Source organism: Macaca mulatta, chromosome 5 (genome assembly GCF_049350105.2).
Source record: "Macaca mulatta isolate MMU2019108-1 chromosome 5, T2T-MMU8v2.0, whole genome shotgun sequence".
In the NCBI taxonomy this organism is placed as follows: Eukaryota; Metazoa; Chordata; class Mammalia; order Primates; family Cercopithecidae; genus Macaca; species Macaca mulatta.
The window spans coordinates 117,962,853-117,985,264 of record NC_133410.1 but is presented as its reverse complement, the minus strand read 5'-3'; the positions used below and the strand labels follow the sequence as shown (position 1 = coordinate 117,985,264).

The following is a 22,412-nucleotide window of genomic DNA, read 5'->3' as shown; positions in this document are numbered from 1 at the left end:
CAAGTGATTCTTCTACCTCAGCTTCCCGAGTAGCTGGGATTACGGGCACGTGCCACCACACCGGCTAAATTTTGTATTTTCAGTAGACAGGGTTTCATCATATTGTCTAGGTTGGTCTCAAACTCCTGACCTCAAGTGATCCGCCCACCTCCCTCTGTCTCCCAAAGTGCTGGGATTATAGGTGTGATCCACCATGCCAGGCCAGTATTTCTTTTTTTTTGTTTTCTTTTGAGATGCAGTCTCACTCTGTTGTCCAGGTTGGAGTGCAGTGGCGCGATCTCAGCTCATTGCAACTCCTCCTCCTGGGTTCCAGCAATTCTCCTGCCTCAGCCTCCCAAGTACCTGGGACTACAGGCGTATGCTGCCACGCTTGGCTAATTTTTTGTATTTTAGTAAAGACGGGGCTTCACCGTGTTGCTCAGGCTGGTCTCGAACTCCTAAGCTCAGGCAATCCACCCGCCTCAGCCTCCCAAAGTGCTAGGATTATAGGCTGAGCCACTGCGCCTGGACCAGTATTTCTTTATCATAGGTTTTCTATATAAATTTGTAGGGCCCAGTAATCTGTGTGTTAATAAACTCTCTACTCTGTTTGAGACCCATTGGTCTACACTAGTGCTGTCCAACAGAAATAAGCAAGCCACATATGTTAATTTTAAACTTTTCCAGTAGCTACATTTAAAAAGATAAAAAGATGAAATTAATTTTGATATTTAACTAAATATACACAAAAATTTCAACTTGTAATCTACATAAAGAGATATTTTACTTTTTGATATGAAGTCTTTAAAATCCAACATGCATTTCATACTTACAGCACATCTCAATTCAGACTAGCTCCCTTTCCAATACTCAATAGCCATATGTAGCCAGCAGCTACTCTATTAGACAGATACCACATAATGCAATTATATTTGCTACTTGAGATGGTAGCACTGTTTACTTTACATTTAGTTAATTCTATTATTGGAATCATTCCAATTTGAATTACTTAAAATTCTAATAATTTGGCTGGGTGTGGTGGCTCATGCCTATAATCCCAGCACTTTGGGAGGCCAAGGCGGGTGGATCACTTGAGGTCAGAAGTTCGAGACCAGCCTGGCCAATGTGGTGAAACCCCATCTCTACTAAAAATACAAAAATTAGCAGGGCGTGATGTCATGTGCCTGTAACCCCAGCTACTTGGGAGGCTGAGGCAGGAGAATCACTTGAACCTGGGAGGTGGAGGTTGCAGTGAGCTGAGGTCGTGCCACTGAATTCCAGCCTGGGTGGCAAGTGAGACTCCATCTAAAAAAAAAAAAAAAATTCTAATGATTTTAAAATGATACCTTTTTCAATTAATACATTAGATAAAAGGATGGCTCTAGTGTTCTGTAGCACAATAGGGTGACTATAGTGAATAATTTATCATATATTTCAAAGTAACTAAAAGGGTGGAATTGGAAGGTTCCTAATGCAAAGAAATGATAAATACATGAGGTAATGGATACCCCAGTTACCCTGGTTTGATCATTACGCATTGTATGCTTGTATCAAAATATCACATGGACCCCGTAAATATGTACAATCATTATGTATCCATGATATTAAAAAAAACAAAAAACAAAAAACAAAGACATACATGGTGTATGAAGAAAGCATCTTAGCAAATTTACCGGTGTTACAAGAAATAAAAAATATGGTGAAAAGCAAGTACTATCATCCCTTGGTGCATATTAATGCTTCCACTGTTCAGACCTTGAAGCACAAGCCAACAACCTAACCCAACTCTTTGAATGTATTTTCCAACAAGTAAGAACACTCTAGGTAAATACATCAACCAAACTGGTCAACTAGTCTTTTCTCTGGCACTTTTGGACTTTGAGTCTGTTACGGAATCAAGGAAATTTCCTCTGTGGTGGCTGAAGGCGTCAAGCATAATAATCAAGATAGGTTAGCAGTCACGATTCTCACCACTCTGAACTGGAAGTGACCAGTTTTATAGGGAGGAAAGCATTACACAGACCCATACAATATATCAGAAATGAACAAGAGTCCTTCCAGTACATTCCCCATTCTAGTACTCCCTGCTGCATGCTTGTCTTTAGTATCATGATTCTCCAGTATCCTAACATATTATCCTCTTTAAGATAGCTTGAGTTTCTCTTCCTTGCAATTAAGTCTTAGTATGTAAGAAAAATGAGTAAAAGATTTGGACAAACGTGTATCAGTGCTCGAAACTTTTAAGCAGACTAGTAACTCATTGTTCCAACAACAAACTACAGCCTTCCCTTACCTCAAATCTGGGTTTAGGTGTTGCTCCCACAACAAAGAGAATTTGCGCCTATTTGTGTGTATTCAGCAGACTGTAAGTACCTGGACAGATGCTGTATTTTTCTTGCTCATTCAGATGTAATCCAGCATCTGGCACATGACTTCCTTTGAATAAATAAATGTATATTTCTTATTACTATGTTCAAAGACTGATCTTCTGCACCAGAAAATAGCAGCACATAATGGAAACAACTGCTCTGCTATTCAGAGCAACATTCAAGCAAAAAGAATATTTTTCTTCCAACTTTACCTTTCAGAAATGTACCATTTACTGAGCACCTAAGTTACTTCTAACTTTGCAATTCAAGTAAAGAATCACAGTATAATCATTCTAAGCAAATTATATAAGATTTCATTTTAATTCTATAAATAGGATGTTTTCTTTATAAATTTTTGGCAGAGATGTGCTGCTCAGATCTCCCCTCAAGAAAGGACTCGCTACCCAGCTGTGGCTAGCTGATAGCCCCCAGTTACTGGCTGTGTCAGTAACTCAGAAAGTCTACCTCAACTTTCTAGCCAGGTGAGGTGATCCCCAGCCAATGACCTAACAATGCGGTGGGACCGTAGTCTACCCATTTCTGCCCAACATATCACTCTAACAGGGAGTCTCTGCTCCGGAGCTCCCACTGGGCTGACAGCAGCTTTGTCAACTCTGCATCACTGTCTAACAGTTTCCCATAATTCTGCACCCTTCCTTCTCCTTTTGCTGGAGTTATGCTCTACTAAAACATTTTGCACTTCTAGCTACACTTTAGTAGCCTCTCCCTGGGGTATCTTTCCTGTGACAAAATCAAAGATTTATTTATTTCCAATTTAGTCTGTAAATTTACTCTCTCACCTATTTAACCTCTTTCATGTTAATAATGCTTGGCAGGCTTCCCCTCAGACTGTGACATTTTGGTTTCATGTCCCCAAAACATTTTAAACCTAGTACAATGATTGTTTCTTCACATAATCATTGTACTTTTACCAGCAACACACTTTACACATTGATTTAAAAGTTTATATTATTGATTATATTTTAAAGTATAATTATTTTAAATATATTTCACTTTATTTGGTAAATATACATTTATTATTCCCTGAAAAGCCTTAAGAGCTTTGAAACAGAAAGAAACAACAGCACCATCTTATGGTACTTAAATAGGAACTGTTCACTACTCAATCAATATGACAAAAAGCAGACTTTTAAAGCCATAATCACCTATGAGTTACTTCCTGTCCACCTAGTTCGAACAAGGTTTTAAAATACAGCAAATGACCAAAAAAAAAAAAAAAAGTTATTACTATTGAATCAAGCCTTTTAAGCTGATAAGTACCTAAGTACATACAGGTACTGTTTTCCTCTCTCAAGGCTTTGGAATATGGCAACCCTTTTTCTCCATCTCTCTCATTATTCTCTATAATACAGACCTTCACTTGCCTTGCTTTTTTCCCCTTTGTTGAATTTATTAGTATCTGACAGTTTAAAACATTTTAAGTATACTGACTGATTTCCCCACAAGAATGTAAGCTCTATGAGGGCACAGTCTATTCATTTTACTCACCATGACATTCTCAGTGCTGCCTAGCATGAAAGAGGTACTCAGAACTTTTTGAATAAGTAAGTCTTTTTTTACTTAAAGAATTGTTATAATTAAATCAGCCTTGGAATAAGCAGGAAAAAAGCTCACTTGAGAGAAAATTTCACTATAAACTTAAAGATCTTAGGAAAGAATGAATTGAGTCATCAGAGAAGTGAAGCCCATGGCCAGCCAGAAAGAACTGAAAGGCCTGCATAAAGGAAATTAAGACCAGATTGGTCCAGAGATGTTTTTACGTGTGCTCATCCAGCACATTCACATTGACAACTCTGACACTGACACAGATATGCAGCCTGTGCTTGAATATTTACAAGGATATAAAGATGCTAACTCTCAAGGCATCCTGCCAATCATATTTTGAAATCTTAGGCTACCAAAGTAGCTACAGAAAGTCATAAGATGGGAACGAATGATTAATAGACCAAAAACTTAACACTGTCAGTTAAAAAACAAACATGAAAGGTATTAATTAGAAAAAGTATTTATTTCTGCTCCTTTCATTCCTCTTATTGTTCAGGAAACAGTCTTACATACATATCTGAAATAATCTACCATCACACACTCTAGTTAAAGGCAAAGCACCACAGGTAAAGCTGATCAGCTGTCCACAGTTCTCAGCTTATGGAATCTTGCTTCTGGATTTTATGTTAATTTCTGAAAATCAGAAATGTCATCTCCAAAAAATGTTAAGGGGGTTGTAAAAAACAATCACTTTATTTGATATTATAGTTGTAGATATGGAGTATATTTTCTTTAAGAAATGAAAAACTAAAAAGAAAATGCCACTCAACATTGTTGGTATAGCAATAGGTCAGCAGGAAAAAAAAAAATACTGTGATAAACTTGTCTCTTTAATATCAAGAAGAAATTCTAGTGCAAGCTTCAATACGCTTCCTGTTTTTTCACTAGATATTTCTTTTACTGCTGCTCTTCATTCTTTTCCACATGTCATACTGGAGGATTGGTACAGCCTTTAAAACTTCATTGACAGGAGCAAATCCAGTATCCACTGATTTCTTCTCAAAGGCACTCTAACCCATCAGATAGCCCCTGCAGAAATACAATTATCAGCACAAAAAGTGAAAAGAATTGTTTTTATATTATTATTATACTATTTCAAAATGCCAAAACAAATTCTATGATATAAAATAACAATCCAAAAATATAACTCCATGTTCTTCATTATGGTCCTTACTTCATATCTTGCCCCCCTCACCCCAATATCCAAATAAATTACTGAGCCTCAGTTCTACTATCCTTCCCTCTTTTTCTTTTTTTTTTTTTTTGAGACGGAGTTTTGCTCTTGTTGCCCAGGCTGGAGTGCAATGGTGTGATCTCAGCTCACTGCAACCTCCGCTTCCCAGGTTCAAGTGGTTCTCCTGCCTCAGCCTCCCAAGTAGCTGGGATTACAGGCGCACGCCACCACGCCTGGCTAACTTTTGTATTTTTTATAGAGATGGGGTTTCACCATGTTGGTCAGGTTGGTCTGGAACTCCTGACTTCAGGTGATCTGCCTGCCTTGGCCTTCCAAAGTGCTGGGATTACAGGGATTACAGGCGTGAAGCCCGGCAAAGTTTTTTGTTTTTTTGTTTTTTTTGAGATGGAGTTTTGCTCTTGTTGCCCAGGCTGGAGTGCAATGGCACAATCTCAGCTCACTGCAACCCCAGCTTCCCGGGTTCAAGCAATTCTCCTGCCTCAGCCTCCCAAGTAGCTGTGATTACAGGCGCCCGCCACCACACCCAGCTAACTTTTTCTATTTTTAGTAGAGACGGGGTTTCACTGTCTTGGCCAGGCTAGTCTCAAACGTCCACGCTTAGGTAATCCATCCACCTCGGCCTCCCAAAGTGCTGGGATTACAGGTGTGAGCCACTGCGCCTGGCCCTTCCCTCTTAAAGTTACAAAGCAATGTGCTAAACAACACAGAATAAGAAAAGGAAGTAAAGAAAAGAAAATGATATCTAAAAGTTAAAGTTAAGAGTCAGAATCAATCTATTTTGGGCTCTCAGAAGTGCGACAAAAATCAAACTGTTTTTTATGGAAATAAATTGGTTTGGATTTCTAAAAACTCTAGTATTACCAGAAGAGAAGTGGGAAAATCAGAAGCTATTTAGAACTGGGAGGTGAGCCTTTGAGACTTCAAAAAAGTGTGTACAAACATCTGCCCCTGAACCTCTAATACTTTAGGAAAAGTCTGGATAACAGTTAGGAGCTTTAGCTGTACCTGCTGGTAAGGTCAAACTTCATGCTGGTCAAACAGGAGATCCTTTTATTAAATGTGCAAGTTAGGCCCTGAAATCCCCTTTAAATTAAAGCATTAAATCTGGTGTCATAAAAGTTCCAAACCTTTCCTTTGGCAATAAACCCTTAAAGTCTATTATTAATTAAGAATCTACAGGATCAGGAAAAAAAATGGAAAAATTATGTACAAGTATCCACATTAAGAAAGGGTTTACTGGGCCGGGCATGGTAGCTCACACCTGTAATCCCAGCACTTTGGGAAGCTGAAGCAGGTGGAGCACCAGGTCAGGAGTTTGAAACCAGCCTGGTCAACATGGCAAAACCCCACCTCTACTAAAACTACAAAAATTAGCTGGGCGTGCTGGCAGACGCCTGTAATCCCAGCTACTTGGGAGGCTGAGGCAGGAGAATTGCTTGAACCCAGGAGGTGGAGGTTGCAGTGAGCCAAGATTGCGCCACTGCACTCCAGCCTGGGCGAAGAGAGTGAAACTCCATCTCACACACACACACACACACACACACACAAAAAAAAAAAAAAAAAGCGGGGGTGGTTTACAACACCCTACACTCACTGACAGCTTCAGAACACCTCTCCTTTTGACCCTGCTTCTACCACTCACTGCGTGAGCCTGGCAAACCTCACTCAGTTTCCTCATCTGTAAAATGGAGTTACCTCAAAGAGTTTTAAGGATTATAACAGAATCTACTCATACAGTACTTGCTACTCATAGTTATATGCACTTGACAAATGTTAGCTGCTATTTTTAGAGTCCCAAGTTTCTTCACTGGTAACGTAGGATTTATAAACTACTTGATAATACTTAGGTCTCCTCCAGTGCTTGGCACACAGCAAACACTCAAGAATGTGACTTTCCTCCTTTTCAGCTACTGAACTCACTTGACTCCCTGTATGACTTAGACTTATGTTCAGCTAATGCAATCAACCTAGAACTCATACACTCTTTTCTTTCTGCTATATCAGCCTGGCCAATCCACACTCTGAATAAAGAGAACTTTCATCTAACACAACCACCTTTACAACCCAATACTTCTCACCTCCTCCCAAATCCAAAACTGAACAAAAATTTAAAAATAAAAAGGTTTGGCTGGGCACAGTGGCTCACGCCTGTAATCCCAGCACTTTGGGAGGCCAAGGTGAGTGGATCACGAGATTAAGAGATTGAGACCATCCTGGCCAACATGGTGAAACCCCGTTTCTACTAAAAGTACAAAAATTAGCTGGGTGTGGTGGTGCATGCCTATAGTCCCAGTTACTCAGGACGCTGAGGCAGGAGAATTGCTTGAACCCGGGAGGTGGAGGTTGCAGTGAGCCGAGATCGTGCCACTGCACTCCAGCCTGGCAACAGAGCCAGACTTTGTCCCCCGCAAAAAAAAAAAAAAAAAAAGAAAGGAAGAAAAAAAGAAAAAAAATTAAAAATTAAAAGGTTCTTTGGATATATACATTGACTTTAAAGACCTTACATAAATTTGCTACTATAATGCCTGATGTGTCACAAAAAGGATACTTTAAAACATAAGCTTCACAAGAAAAAAAAAAAAAAGGTTCAAGCAAGCAGCCACTAATATTTACACTCTATAGTAGAAGTTACCCAACAGCTAGCTTACACTATGAAACAAGGGTACTAAGGACTCATTAGGAGTAACTTCTCATCATTTGCATATACCTATATACGAATATATACTTTGTACTCTATCTCTTAATACAGCTATATATTATGGTATCCTTCCTTGTAACCAGTGGGTGACCTATGCTTGTCAACCTATATTTAGATAGAAAAGAATATTTAAATAGACATGTCCTGTTCAAAGTTGCCAAACTTAAAACAGTTTTACCTTAAGGACAATTTTGGAGATACTAAGAAATATTATAATGCTATAAAGATACCATGTTAGAAAAAAGAAAAGAAGAACAAATACATTACTATACTTCTTGGTAGGAAATAAAAATAAAATTGTTGAAATACACTAACTATAATATATACTCAAACATTTAGCCCCCTCTCAGGACCCAGAAATTTCATAATCTTATATTCAGGCCTATGAGAATTTTACATAAGTAAAACTGTAGAGAAATACAATAAAAAGTAAATCAAGTACTCAAAAACCAACTAGAGACAGGAGAAGTCACCATGAAGGCCCTTCTATTTAATCTTTAAGGCTATGATTTCAATAATCACTTAGTGCCTCTGTATATTAAGGCAAGCACTGTGCTAGGTTAGCACTAACAGAAATTTCTCAAAACACTACCACATTCATTATTGCATTTAACCCTTGCAACAATCTTAAAAAGGTGTGTGAAACAAGGATTAGTCTCATTTTACAGTTGAAGAGTGTGACAGCAATTAAGTGCTTTGCTCAAAATCACAAGACCAGAAAAGAACAGAATCGGCATTAAAACACAAGTCTCCTCATGCCTTGTCTACTACCTACTCCAATGTTCCTAGAAATGGAAACCTCACTTTCTTCTTTTAGAAACAGTAATGGTTTATTCAGGCCGGGCACGGTGGCTCACGCCTGTAATCCTACCACTCTGGGAGGCCAAGGCAGGCGGATCATGAGGTCAGGAGATCGAGACCATCCTGGCTAACACAGTGAAACCCCGTCTCTACTAAAAATACAAAAAATGAGCTGGACGTGGTGGCGGGCGTCTGTAGTCCCAGCTACCAGGGAGGTTGAGGCAGGAAAATGGCGTGAACCCGGGAGGCAGAGTTTGCAGTGAGCCAAGATCGCGCCACTGCACTCCAGCCTGGGCAACAGAGCGAGACTCCATCTCAAAACAAAAGAAAACAAAAACAGTAATGGTTTATTCATTTATTTTTGAAACTGTGGCCATCATCTAACTTGAGACATAGAATTTTTAGGACTCTATCTTTAGAATGAAACCACTGACATTGATTAACACTTACATTATGCTTCAGAGCACACCTTCTCATTTAATCTTGACGACTGTAACTCCCCAAGGTATATTATTATACTTCATTTAACAGGTTTGGAACCTGAGGCCAAGAGAGTTCACAGAACTAATCCAAAGTCTCAGAGCTATTAACTGGCAGGCCGAAACTGGACTCCAAATTCCTCACACTCTCTACTACACACTGTCCTCAGCAGCTGTACAAATGTTTTGTTTCTTTAGAATGAATTACCTCCCTTATTTGCTAAAAATGAACTTTGGATATAAGCTTTTTAGCCACTGAAACAATCCAGCTGCCAGTTTCTCTACAGTCTTAATTCTCTAAAATACAGCTCCAAATCTGGAAGGAAATGAAAGAGACTCTCAAACATCTGAAAGTATGGTTACAAAGCCAAGCCATTAAGCTCTCCTTCAGCCAGGACTGATTTAAAAGGCAATTAATAGCTAGGCTATCTATTCCCTCAAGTCATAGAATAACCAGCAAACTGAAAAGAAGAAGAGAGAAAGGATGAAATTACAATAGGTATATACTGATCGCCACGAGAAGTGACAGGTCAGTGAAATCAACAAAACTGAATAGTAGTACTATGCATAACAGAAAGGTAAAATGACCCTCAGTGGAGAAGGTTAAATTATGCTTAATCTCACAGTGTCCAGCAAATAATAGTTATCAAATAATAAATATTTGCCACATACAAATGTGAGTGTTAACATGTAATACAACAAACACTTTAGAAAGAGGTCTGTCAAAAACGAATACAATGTTTTAGTATTTATGTATTTTCAATTACATGGAATCACATACATGCATCATATCATTCTCTAAATGATGTTAGTTTAAATATTATTACATTCATATTTTTTACTCCTTTCTCCCTTTAAGAGAACTTGTTTTCTGAACTGATCTCATGATCGCAGGATTTATCCAGAAGCTCCTTAGCTTTTCTTCTCAAGCTTAATAAACACTAGGTGAAACTGCTAAAAAGCCATTTTTGCCAGCTGAAATAAGGCAGGTCTTTTGTCCTCAATTATATGATAGACTCTATTTCAACTAGTTTTATACAGCTTTATAACAAATTTGCCTGAATGTAGGAACCCATCCCTCCATCTCCAATTGAACACCTTGCCTGATTTTAGGGCATTACCATGCCACCACAGGCCACCTTTTATTTTTATTTTTTTTTAAGATTCTGCTTTTGGTGGCTCACACCTGTAATTCCAGCAATTTGGGAGGCCAAGGCAGGCAGATCACTTGAGGTCAGGAGTTCGAGACCAGCCTGGCCAACATGGCGAAACCTCGTCTCTACCAAAAATACAAAAATTAGCCTGGCGTGGTGGGGCATGCCTGTAATCCCAGCTACTTGGGAGGCTGAGGCAGGAGAATCGCTTGAACCTGGGAGGCAGAGGTAGTAGTAAGTCGAGACCACGCCATAAGAGTGGAGGCTAAAGACAATCTAATGAAGATTCATTATTTTTCAGAAGAACCAAGTTCAAACTTATACCAGTCTTCTACTCGGTAACCGAACATCATTTTCTTTGAGTCTATGTATATTTAAAATGCAGCAAACATACGGATGCATACATACATGATTTAACATACGTTACCTCATAAATTATATTAGAACATTTTCATTTTTGCAATGAAAACTACTCCTTTGAGACTGTACTAATAAAAATATTAGGGACTACGGTTTAATTTTTTCCTTTTAAATGTACTGCTATGTGTGCAAAGTTAATAAACAGTCATTCTTTTTTTTTTTCTTTTTTTTGAGATGGAGTCCCACTCTGTCACCCAGCCTGGAATGCAGTGGCACAATCTAGACTCACTGCAACCTCTGCCTCCTGGGTTCAAGCAATTTTCGTGCCTCAGCTTCCCAAATAGCTGGAATTACAGGCGTGTACCACCACACCCAGCTAATTTTTTTATTTTTTAGTAGAGACTGGGTTTCACCATGTTGGCCAGGTTGGTCTTGAATCCTAACCTCAAGTGATCTGCACACCTCGGCCTCCCAAAATGCTGGGATCACAGGCCAGAGCCACTGCACCTGGCCAACAGTCATTTATTTTATTAGCATCCACGTTTCTTAAAAGTCAAAACATCAAATAAAACATGTTTTAATTAGTAAAATTATATCAATGGGGGAACATCAGGTCTCAAAAAAGCATAAATCAGAAAACAGAACCAGTAATACTGTTTCAGTGCTACTGTTTTCTCCTTTTCAAAGGCATCTCTTGCTAAAAGTAACATCTTTGTAAAAAAGAATTCCACCCTGGAGGTTATCATGGTACACCTTATGATACAGCCATCCTTATCTCAGATGCCAGAAACTTAGTTGATTTGGAAAAACCAGTGGCTATTGGTGTTTTTTTGACATCTTTTTTATTGCTGTGGTTTTTCCACTCACTACTATCAAACTGTTAGGTCATCATAGATAATTTGCGTGAAAGAAGAAAGATACACCCTTTCCTTGCTGGGATAGTAACCACACCCTGTTGTGTGTAATACAGGACAATAGTCCTTGCTCATCATCTCCTATGGGGCCTGCAAATATTCTGGGAAAGGTAGTATCATTACTTCCATGTCTTACATAAAACTGTCCATTATCTCTCCCCACTCCATACCCAAGATACCAGGCATTAGGAGCTGCAAATGAGAAATGATATCACAAAGGGAGCCATAAATTCATCTTAAAAATTCAAATATTAGATTTAGTTGCATAACAAGATACAGAAAGTAGCAATTTTCTGTTTGGACCACTGTCCTGTTTTGATTAGATCTAAACATAATCCACAACTGAAACCCAGAAAGTATACCCTTTTTCCCTAGCCTGAAGTTTGGATTTAGTCAACAGTGTTACACACTAGCCTATAGAATGTGGATAGGAAGACCAATGTTCACATAAATGATTGCAAAAGTAAGATGAAAGAAATCCCGAGTATTAAACGCTTGTCAAAGCTTTTCTGTCAGTAGGAGATAGCTCTATCATCCTGAAAGTCAAATGCCAGAGCTAAAAGATAAACACCTATTTTCTTAATAGACTCATTCCTAGGAAGAGGACCTAAAACTATAAAGAAGGAAAACACTACGTAGAATGAAAACAGTAGGTAGAATGAGAACAAATCTGTTTCTATAAGCAAAACCAGGACACTTTCTCTGTTCTGACACATGCCTCCAAAGGTTTCTTTTGTTTAGGTTGTTAATTTTCTGTTTTTTTGAGACAGAGTCTCGCTCTGTTGCCCAGGCTGGAGTGCAGTGGCACGATCTCGGCTCACTGCAAGCTCCGCCTCCTGGGTTCCCGCCATTCTCCTGCCTCAGCCTCCCGAGTAGCTGGGATTACAGGCACCTGCCACCACGCCCAGCTAGTTTTTTGTATTTTTAGTAGAGACAGGGTTTCACCGTTTTAGCCAGGATGATCTTGATCTCCTGACCTCGTGATCCACCCGCCTCGGCCTCCCAAAGTGCTGGAATTACAGGCATGAGCCTTTCAATAACCTCTTTATACTATCTGGGAGTCTCCTCTTTTCTTGCTCTGCTAATGAAAACTTCAGTCTTTTCTATACCAGTATACCTTACCAGGCTATGGTGACTTACTGCTATTAGGAGCAAAAAACAAAGAATAAAAAGAAGAAGCTGGAGTACCTTAGTCTTCATACAACTTAGCCAATGGCCAGAAATGCCTTCCCCAAATGAAAATAAGAGCTGCTGGATGGGCGCAGTGGCTCACGCCTATAATCCCAGCACTGTGAGAGGCTGAGGCAGGTGGATTATGAGGTCAAGCATTCCAGAATAGCCTGGCCAACATAGTGAAACCTTGTCTCTACTAAAAATACAAAAAAATTAGCCAGGCGTGGTGGCGGGCGCCTGTAATCCCAGCTACTTGGGAGGCTGAGGCAGGAGAATCACTTGAATCTGGGAGGTGGAGGTTGCAGTGAGCCGAGATTGCACCACTGCACTCCAGCCTGGGCAACAATGCTAGACTCCGTCTCAAAAAAAAAAAAAAGGAGCTGCTGCCAGAGGAAACTGAGGCAGCTGGATGGCCACACAGATATTCAGCTGACAAAGACCTTCATGCTGTCCCTCCCATCCCACCAGGACTAAAATGGGAACACGATGATTGTGGGATAAGTACTTTTGCCCATTCTACCCCAGGGATGTTACAGACAATGGACAGGTTAAGTCACAGAACAAGTGAATTTGTAAAATTCAAACACACTAAGAAATCAATATAGTTGACACTTGATGTTTAACACAGTTCCAAAAAAATAAAATACTAAGAGCTAATCTTTGCGGTATGCTTGCCAAATTTCCTGTCATTACTGTAGTTACTAATGCATCCATAGATTAAATCAGTATATATGGAAATGTGATATTTGTTCACATTTCAAATAATCATAAACAGAATTATGAAAGATGCCATTAACCATTTTATTTTTCTTCTAAAGATATTGAAAAGTTTTCTGAATCAAAATAATCTTTAAATACACATTAAACACACACACACGCAAATATATAAACATCCTTTTCCTATCTTTTTGAAGGGCAATAATTCTCCTTTCCCATTCACAGCATAATTTCTTCCCACCAATATTCAAAGAACAGTAACAATGAGTGATTTGAAGCTATTCCCTACCATTAATACTAATGGAATCCTGTGTTACAGATTAGCCAAAAGGCATTTTAAAGAAATAATAATAGCAGGGCGCGGTGGCTCATGCCTATAATCCCAGCACTTTGGGAGGCAGGAGGATCACCTGAGGTCAGGACTTCAAGACCAGCCTGGTCAATGTGAAACCCCATCTCTACTGAAAATACAAAAAATAGCTGGGTGCTATGGTGCGTGCCTGTAATTCCGGCTACTCAGAAGCCTGAGGCAGGAGAATCGCTTGAACCCGGGAGGCAGAGGTTGCAGTGAGCCAAGATCGTGCCATTGCATTTCCAGCCTAGGCAACAAGAGTGAAACTCAGTCTCAAAAAAAAAAAAGAAAGAAACAATGACTATCTTCAGTCATTGATGCCAGGACAAAGTAACTAAATTTTCTCATGAACATTCATGGGGATAACAACTAAGAAGATCTATTAGTTTCAATTTTTATTAACTATAGCTATAACCTGACCAAGTCACAAATATATTTGGTTTCTGGATTTTTCACCCATGTAAATGAAAGTTAAATTAAATCTCCTATGACTTTACGTTTTCCAGGTAATCATTTTACCACTTTGCAACATAAGTTGCTGATTACACAAATAACTTACGGCAGTTTCATTCTCATGAATACTCTAGCCATGAAAAAACTCAGTAGGACACAGACGAATCCAATGAACAGAAGAAGAAATCTATTGAGTTTTGGGATATTTGGTGCATTCGATCGGTCCAGGATTATGAAACCTAAACCTCCCATTGTAAATAAGAAGCTGGATGCAAGTCCTTCCATAATATATTGTCCATTTACTCTGGAAAAGAAAAGAATGACCATAGGAAGATAATAAATAGAAATGTTTCCCTAAGTTGAAATTCCTATCTCCGTTTTGTGCTAAAACATTTTTGTGCTGTATTTCTTATTCTTACCCTTACAACTATTTCACTATACCTCTGGATATTCATCTGTCCATTCAACAAATATTTATTGAGTCTATTAGGTAGTAAGCACTGTTTTAGGTTCTGGGAGATACAACAATGAATAAAACAGACAAAAATTTTTGTCTTCATGGAACTCACATTCAAAAAAAGTTATAACACCTCAATTAACACAACCATTTATGTAAAATGCTCATATTTTATGTATATGAATGCTTTACCCAGAACTTCAGCTTAGCTTTTTTTTTTTTTTTGAGACAGAGCCTTGCTTTGCTGCCCAGTCTGCAGTGCAGTGGCGCGATCTCGGCTCACTGCATCCTCCACCTCCCAGATTCAAGCAATTCTCCTACCTCGGCCTCCTGAGTCGCTGGGACTACAGGTGAGTGCCATCACGCCTGGTTAATTTTTTGTATTTTTAGTGAAGATGGGGTTTCACCGGGTTAGCCAGGATAGTCTCAATCTCCTGACCTCGTGATCCGCCCACCTCGGCCTCCCAAAGTGCTGGGATTACAGGCGTGAGCCACGCACCCAGTCTAAGTTAGCTTTTTTAAAAGAAGTTATGCTATTTAAATTTCTACTATCAATTTCAAACTAATTTTGAATTGGTGAGATGTGTTTCTTGAAGTTTTATGTTAATAATAAACGTCCTGTTTCAAATGGAAATATTTTAAAAAGAAAGTGTTCTTAAATAAGGCTCCATGAGCCCCGTAAGAACTTCAGTGAGCTACAAACCCCTATAATTATATGTAAAAGTGTGTGTGTGTGTGTGTGTGTGCGTGTGTGTGTGCGTGTGTGATTTTTCCAAGGATACAGAGCTTTTATCAAATTCTCATAGTTCAGGGACCTCAAAAAGAAAATTTCTCGTTAAAGGGATGATTTACACATAGGCATATGTAAAGAGGGTTTTTTTTTTTTTGGTCCATTGTTTTCATTGAAAACACAATATATGCATCACGTTCAAAATTCAAACAGCGTGAAAGAGGGCACTATAAAAAACCTCTCTACCATCAACCTGTCATTAACTCCCATCCACAGAGAATAACAATAAATCTTTCCAGAAATATTCTATGCATAAATAGCATTACTGCAAATAGAAACATATAGCCATGTTTAGGTAGACATTTATTAAGTAAATTTTAGAAAGCAATATAAACACTGTTTAGGTGAACAAAACCACACTGGAATGGGGTTTCACTGCTGGAACGGAACCCTCAAGTCTCAAAAATATTTTTGTTATTTAATGGTATAGACCAGGGTATAGTCCAAAAATATTTTCTTAAATACCCATATAGTAAATATCTTAGGCTTGCAGGCTATATGGTTTGTGTCATACTTATTCAACTCAGCCACTGTAGCTTGAAAACAGCCCATAGATCATATACAAACACATGGGCATGTTTACCTCCAATAAAACTTTTTTTGGGGGAAAAAAAAAGCAGCTATAGTTCGCTGACCCCTAGAACAATCTACAAATATAGTTTAAACTGACACCCCACTGTAAATTCGTGATACATCAATCATTATGAAATACCTTATTTCTTAATAAATAATATACTCTTGTTGTTGACTCACTTTCTGCCATTTCAGAATTCAGCATTTTTAAACAGCGGTTGTCTAAATATAGATGGATCCCAAAGGTTGCAGGCATACCCCAGCAACCTTTCCCACCACCAAATCATTCAAAAAGGTATCTTTTACCTGTAGGCCAAGAAAGCTACTGGCCTCTGATGCCCATGTTCATCAGTCATAGAGCCAACACTTGGAGGTTCAACAATAACATCATAAATTATTCCTATAAGAAAGACAGCAGAACAGATTAGATTGTATTCCTAATTTTTGAAAACAGGATTTTAGCTTTCATTGTTTCTTAAGGTTCATTTACTTTTTTTTTTTTTTTTTCTTTTTTTTGAGACAGAGTCTCGCTCTGTCGCCCAGGCTGAGAGTACAGTGGCGCCATCTTGGCTTACTGCAAACTCCGCCACCCAGGTTGAACCAATTCTCCTGCCTCAGCCTCCCGAGTAGCTGGGGCTACAGGCACCCACGACCACACCCAGCTAATTTTTGTATTTTTAGTAGAGATGGGGTTTCACCATATTGGTCAGGCTGGTCTTGAACTCCTGACCTCAGGTGATCCACCTCCCTCAGTCTCCCCAGTCTCCCAAAGTGCTGGGATTACAGGTGTGAGCCACTGCACCCGGCCAAGGTTCATTTAAATATGAATGTTTTGATTGTATTATTAGAACCAAATGTGGCCCAACTAATCTAAGGTTCTGAAAAATCATTCAGACATTCAACTCAATGTTTTAGAATTACTTCGAAAACAATATGATATCTAAATGAAGTACAAATTTCATAAAGGAAATTCATCCAGTAACAGTTGCTAATACTCAGGAATGACTTTAGTATAAAGGAGATTTAAAATTAAAGGCTCTACTTCAGTTCACAAAAATTGTCTCAGATATACTTAGATTTGTTTCTATAAGTTGAAAAATAACTAGAGAAATTGCTTAAATGTAAAACAAGGGGCCATTTTAAAACCACGCCATCAGGCAGAATGGCAATACTAGAGATTCATAATCATTAACACTAATGTCCACCATTATGTCATAATGTCATTGTGATCATTAACATTAATGTTCATCAACACTAATAGTTTTCTCAGTCTCCCACTGTCAACATCTACTCTATCTTCTCCACTGTTCTCAAACATCTTCATCTCCAGCTTTTTTAAAGCATAACAAGCCTATCTCCCTTATCCTAGCCTGACAAAACAATCCTATAGGAATTCCCTTGTCTTCTCCCCACCAAATCTACAAATACCTGGTACCTGCATCCATCCTCACCCTCTCCTCTCCAGCTACATAGAGGAAGATTCCTACCTCCTATTATGTGGGATCTCTTCTGCAATTATCAGGAGTCCATTCCCACTTGTAATCTCAGGGACTTTATTCCTTTGGGTATCTCTCCTCTCTCCTGTATTTTCAAGCTCTCCTTCCCTATATCAATCCTCCTTGACTTCAGATCCTCCTAGCTAACATCCTATTTCTATCTTTGTGTTTTGAAAGGGAGTCAGACCTTCTTCTGGAAAGACTTAGGCAAACTTGCCATCTCCCCTTTCTTACTTACCCTTCATTCTTCAACTCAATCCAATCTCGCTTCTGCAACCATTGATACTGTTCTTTCTAAGGTCACCAATGATCTCCATGTTGTCAAATTCAATGGACACTTTTCAGTTCTCATCTTAGGAGACTTCTCAGAAGCACTCAATCCAGTTTACTAAACCAATTTATTGAAAAATACCTCTTCTTATGGCTTTTGTGATACTTCTCTTCATGGTTTCTTGCCACCTCTCTATTGGACCTCTTCTTTTATAAAACCACTAAATGTTGGAGACCCTCAGGGATTGGTCCACTGTCCTCTTCTACTTTTCTTCAAAATGAACTCCCAGGGCTTTCAATTTCATGTGCTAAAGACTCTCAGTGTGATGTGCCAAGGCCTCTCAAATAATGCCAGTACCACTAGAATTACATGTAAGCTCCTCAAGAACAGGGACTTTGCCTATGCTCTTCAATGTCTCATGGGAGTTCCAGAAATGTCTGTTAGTTTACCAACTTCAACACAGGCCTCTTTTTTCAGGTCTAGACTTCCATCTGTACATTTGACATATCCAACTAATTTTACCCCAGAAAAACCTCTGGTGCACCATTTTCCACCAAAAACTTTGTTTTTTCAATCTCAGGAAATGATACTTCCATCTATTCAGATGCTCAAACCAGAAACCTTTAAGATTCCTTCCCACTTCATTCTTCCCCTACACCCAGTAAATTCAAGACCTACTGAATCTACTTCCAACATATCTTTCATTATATTATCCTAATCTCCACTACTATAAACCTTGTATAGTCTATGTCAACTACAAAGGCCACCTAATTGGTCTCTTGGTCTCACATTTGCCCTACTTTTCCCTCTGCCTAGCATATCCTTTCCCCAAACTCTTCAGATTTTGGCTTACATATCATTTCCTAAGGAATCACATCCAATCCAATCCAATCCAGATGATGCTTCCAACTCCCTTTATTTTCTCAAAAACCTCTTGTTCTTTTCTTTCACCGTATTTGTAACCATTTTTTTGTTCGTTTTTATTTTTTGAGACAGGATCGGGTCTTGCTCTGTCACCCTGGTTGGAGTGCAGTGGTGCCATCACAGCTTACTGCAGCCTCAGCTTCCCAGGCTCAGGCAATCCTCCCACTTCAAACTCCTGCACTGTAGTCCCAGCTACTAAGCTTGGCTAATTTTGGGGTTTGTTTTTTGTTTCTGAAACAGGGCCTTGCTCTGTCGCCCAGGCTGGAGTGCAGTGGCACAATCTTGGCTCACTGCAACCTTCATCTCCCAGTTACAAGAAATTCTCCTGCCTCAGCCTCACAAGTAGCTGGGACTACAGGCATGTAACACCACGCCTGGCTAATTTTTTGTATTTTTAGTAGAGACAGGGTTTCACCATGTTGCCCAGGCTGGCCTCGAACTCCTGGGCTCAAATGATCCAACCGGCTCAGGCTCCCAAAATGTTGGATTATAGGCATGAGCCACTGCACCTGGCCTGTTTTTGTGACCATTTTTAATGGACAAAAAAATTATGTGACATTTAACATGTCTCAACTATGACATTATAAGCTTCAGGAGGTCAGGGTCCTTATGTTTTGTTCTATTATCTCCAGTACCTAGTGCCTGGAAGTTAACAGGGACTCAATATCTATTTGCTGACTATTTGTCAGCAACAAATAGTTTATTTGTAAAGGTGCACTCAGTTTTTAGAAGAGACTTCTTCCCTTCCAATGGCAAAACCAATTCATCATACCTGATACCTCACAGACCTGGCCACTAAAAGGCATCCTTTCCACTTTCCCCCAATGGTTGGGACAGAGATCTCCCCATTACAATAATCAACAGGGAAAAAAAGAGGGCCACAAAGAAAACTGAGGCTTCTCAAAAAGAATCCGACTCCAAGGGAAGTAAGGGTTACAGGAAAGAAACTAGCATATTCATTATCATTATTGAATAATGATTTTTTTTTTTTTTTGGTCCAATGACCTTCGTGAACTGCAAAAATATGGAATGCTTCACGAATTTGCGAGTCATTCTTGCACAGGGGCCATGGTAATCTTCTCCCTATCATTCCAATTTTAGTAATGTGCTGCCGAAGCGAGCACTCAATAATAACATTGAATTACTCTATATTATTTATTTTTAAAAGTCTATTATTTTTAAAAGCCACATGCATTTTAAATTTTGTTTATTCAGTAGAGTAGCTATTAACTAGATGAGCAAATGTTAATGGTTAATGTTAATGCAATGCTAGATAGTATCTTGTTACCACAAAACTATTTAAATGTAACTCAAATATTTAAATGTAATTTATTTAAAGGAACATAAGTTAGTTCTCGCTACTCTAGATTGGGGAAAGGGGGTAAATTCAAAGGTGCCTTCTAGAACTCAAGCTCTCTCAGTTTGAATCCCCCCATTCAGTGCCAACTATTCTCACAAAACATCTATGAAAGTAACAATATATGGCCACTCCCTTAAAAGTAGAACTACTTTTGCTGTCCCAAATCCGTAGCTTTAATTTTATAATTTCCAGGTTAAGTACACCACTTCCCAAAATCTAATTTTATAATTTCCAAGTTAAGTACACCACTTCCCCAAATCTAAATGTACACAGTAGCACAGTTCTAAGTAAATCTTGGAACTGTGGCCTGAAAGGGTAGTGGCTCTGAAAAGACCAGCCGGATTGCCAACTCACCAGTACATAAGGCAACGCCCCTTTGCAATTTTCTATTTGAAAAGGACAGAATAAGATGACAGATAATTCAGAAGCGTTTAATAGTAATGTTGTTTATCTTATTTTTTTAATTCTCAACTTCTGCCCACTGAAACACAGTATAGTCTGCAAATCTCATCTCCGATCCCAAATATTTATCAAACCTGTGATTTCGGAAAATTCCATTCATATTTATTATAGGTCATGCAAAAGGCAACACAGGACGGTAGGTATGAACCAACAAAACTAAAGATTGTCAAGTCTCTTCCAAGATTCCAGGACAAAGACAAGTTTAAAAGTCCCACAAGCTCTTGACCAACCATGGGAGCGGAGTTGGCCAAACTAGACTTTCCCAGGACCTTTATCAAACAACGAACCATGGAAGCGGAGTTGGCCAAACTAGACTTTCTCGGGACCTTTATCAAACAACATATGGTAAGCAATAAAAAAGCAACAATTTGGCCTTGAAAAATATATTTGACTCGGATCCCTGGGATGGGGGGTGCTAGCAGAGGTAAGGCAATGGGAGTGAGAACACGAATTCTCTCAAGACAGGGCGTCAGGGCGAATAAACTTGGACGTTAACACTCCGGACCCCAGAACTCCCCTCCACCCTCAGAAAGGATCCAGAGCAGAGCGATGCTTCCCCCGGGGCTGAGAGTCAGCGGAACAGATGCGCCTCACGGGGCGGGTCAGTTCTCTGCGCCTCAGCCGACAGCCCGAGTTACCTCCGGTAATGAGGAAGTAAGACACCACCACCAGAGCATACACAGTCATGGCCGACGGCATGTGCAACCAGGGCGGCTTCTTCAGCTTCAGGTTGGGACATTCGAGCACTAAGAACGGGACACGGTACAAGGTCTCCATGTTGGTGGCAGCAAGGGCCGTTCTCGGCCTCAAGCCCCACGCGCCACCCGGAAACAGGCCCGCCCTCCCTAACAACTGCGCGTGCGCGCGGAAAGGACCCGCAGATCCGTAAAGCTCGGAGGTGGTTATTATATTCATAGAAGAAAATAAGAAACTAAATAAAACAAATAAATAATGTGAGTAAAATGTTGTAAATTATTTAATCTAGTTAAACTTAAATTGTGATAATGCCCTCTACATTTTTCTAATGAATATATAGGTGACTTGTGTACCTTCAAGGACCTATGGGACTTCTAACGTGGCCAAGCCAGAGAAGCGGAGGCCAACGAATCTAGCTGAGCCCCGCCCACTCGCAGACGCAGGGAATTTGAAAGTTGATCGGACAGGGGCGCTCCCGGTTCCCAGAGCGGGAGGATGAATGGGAATTTTGGATGGAAATGCATTTTATATAAGCGGTTTTTTCAAGGGATAGGAAAAGCCGGAGGCTGCTGAGCTTTTACTCCCCGATGTAGTCGTGGTAATAATAAGAATTAATAATAACTGCTAAAGTAGTATGTTATCAATTTTTTTTTAAATTCACCTTGAGTCACGAATGTCAACAGGACATCTCTACAGGGATGCCTTAATGCTGATAGCTTGGCATGACCACAATACTATTTTGAATAACTCAGCCTCTCAACTTTGCTCCTCCCTTGGTCATCTGTATGTCGGTAAAAGGTAAAATCACTCTGGCCAAAAATTTTAAAGTCGTCTGGATTTCTCTCCTTACTAACTGACCTTTTGCATTCAAAATATTGGTAGGTCTCTTTGGCTGTACTACCGAAATATCTCCAATTCATCTGCCCCTCACCATTCCACCACTACTACCACCCTAGTGTGAGCCACCGCCATCTCTGGTCTGGGCAACAATCAATCCAAATAGATGAAAATATATGATGGAGAATTAGTCATTAGGGATGGACTAGAAGGTCTACAACGTTTTTTGTTTAATGTTTTGCTTTTCTTTTTTATATAATCTTTTAAGACTCTACCAATATTAACTTCCTTTTGGAGCAAGAGTTAAGAGTCACTGATTACATAAGTCCAGAGCAT

The 22,412-nt window shown here is 39.4% G+C and overlaps 1 protein-coding gene and 1 non-coding gene across 4 annotated transcripts; both read right to left on the bottom strand.

The window, feature by feature from the left end:
- Positions 1–4,358: 4,358 nt before the first annotated feature.
- Positions 4,359–21,377, bottom strand: OSTC (oligosaccharyltransferase complex non-catalytic subunit). Of its 3 annotated transcripts, none has more exons than XM_015138990.3 (4): positions 21,182–21,377; positions 16,337–16,430; positions 14,317–14,514; positions 4,359–4,943 (listed from the first exon to the last, which is right to left on the bottom strand). In XM_015138990.3, exons 1-4 carry the CDS (start codon positions 21,318–21,320, stop codon positions 4,925–4,927), a joined length of 450 nt encoding a protein of 149 aa, XP_014994476.2. In that variant the 5' UTR covers positions 21,321–21,377; the 3' UTR covers positions 4,359–4,924. The 3 variants fall into 3 exon arrangements, with proteins under 3 accessions (XP_014994476.2, XP_028704494.1, XP_077858207.1); XM_078002081.1 differs by lacking the exon at positions 4,359–4,943 and adding an exon at positions 8,623–8,922; XM_028848661.2 differs by lacking the exon at positions 14,317–14,514.
- Positions 19,740–19,844, bottom strand: LOC114678492 (U6 spliceosomal RNA). The gene has a single exon (XR_003729938.2). It is a non-coding gene; the product is annotated as a U6 spliceosomal RNA (small nuclear RNA).
- Positions 21,378–22,412: the final 1,035 nt, after the last annotated feature.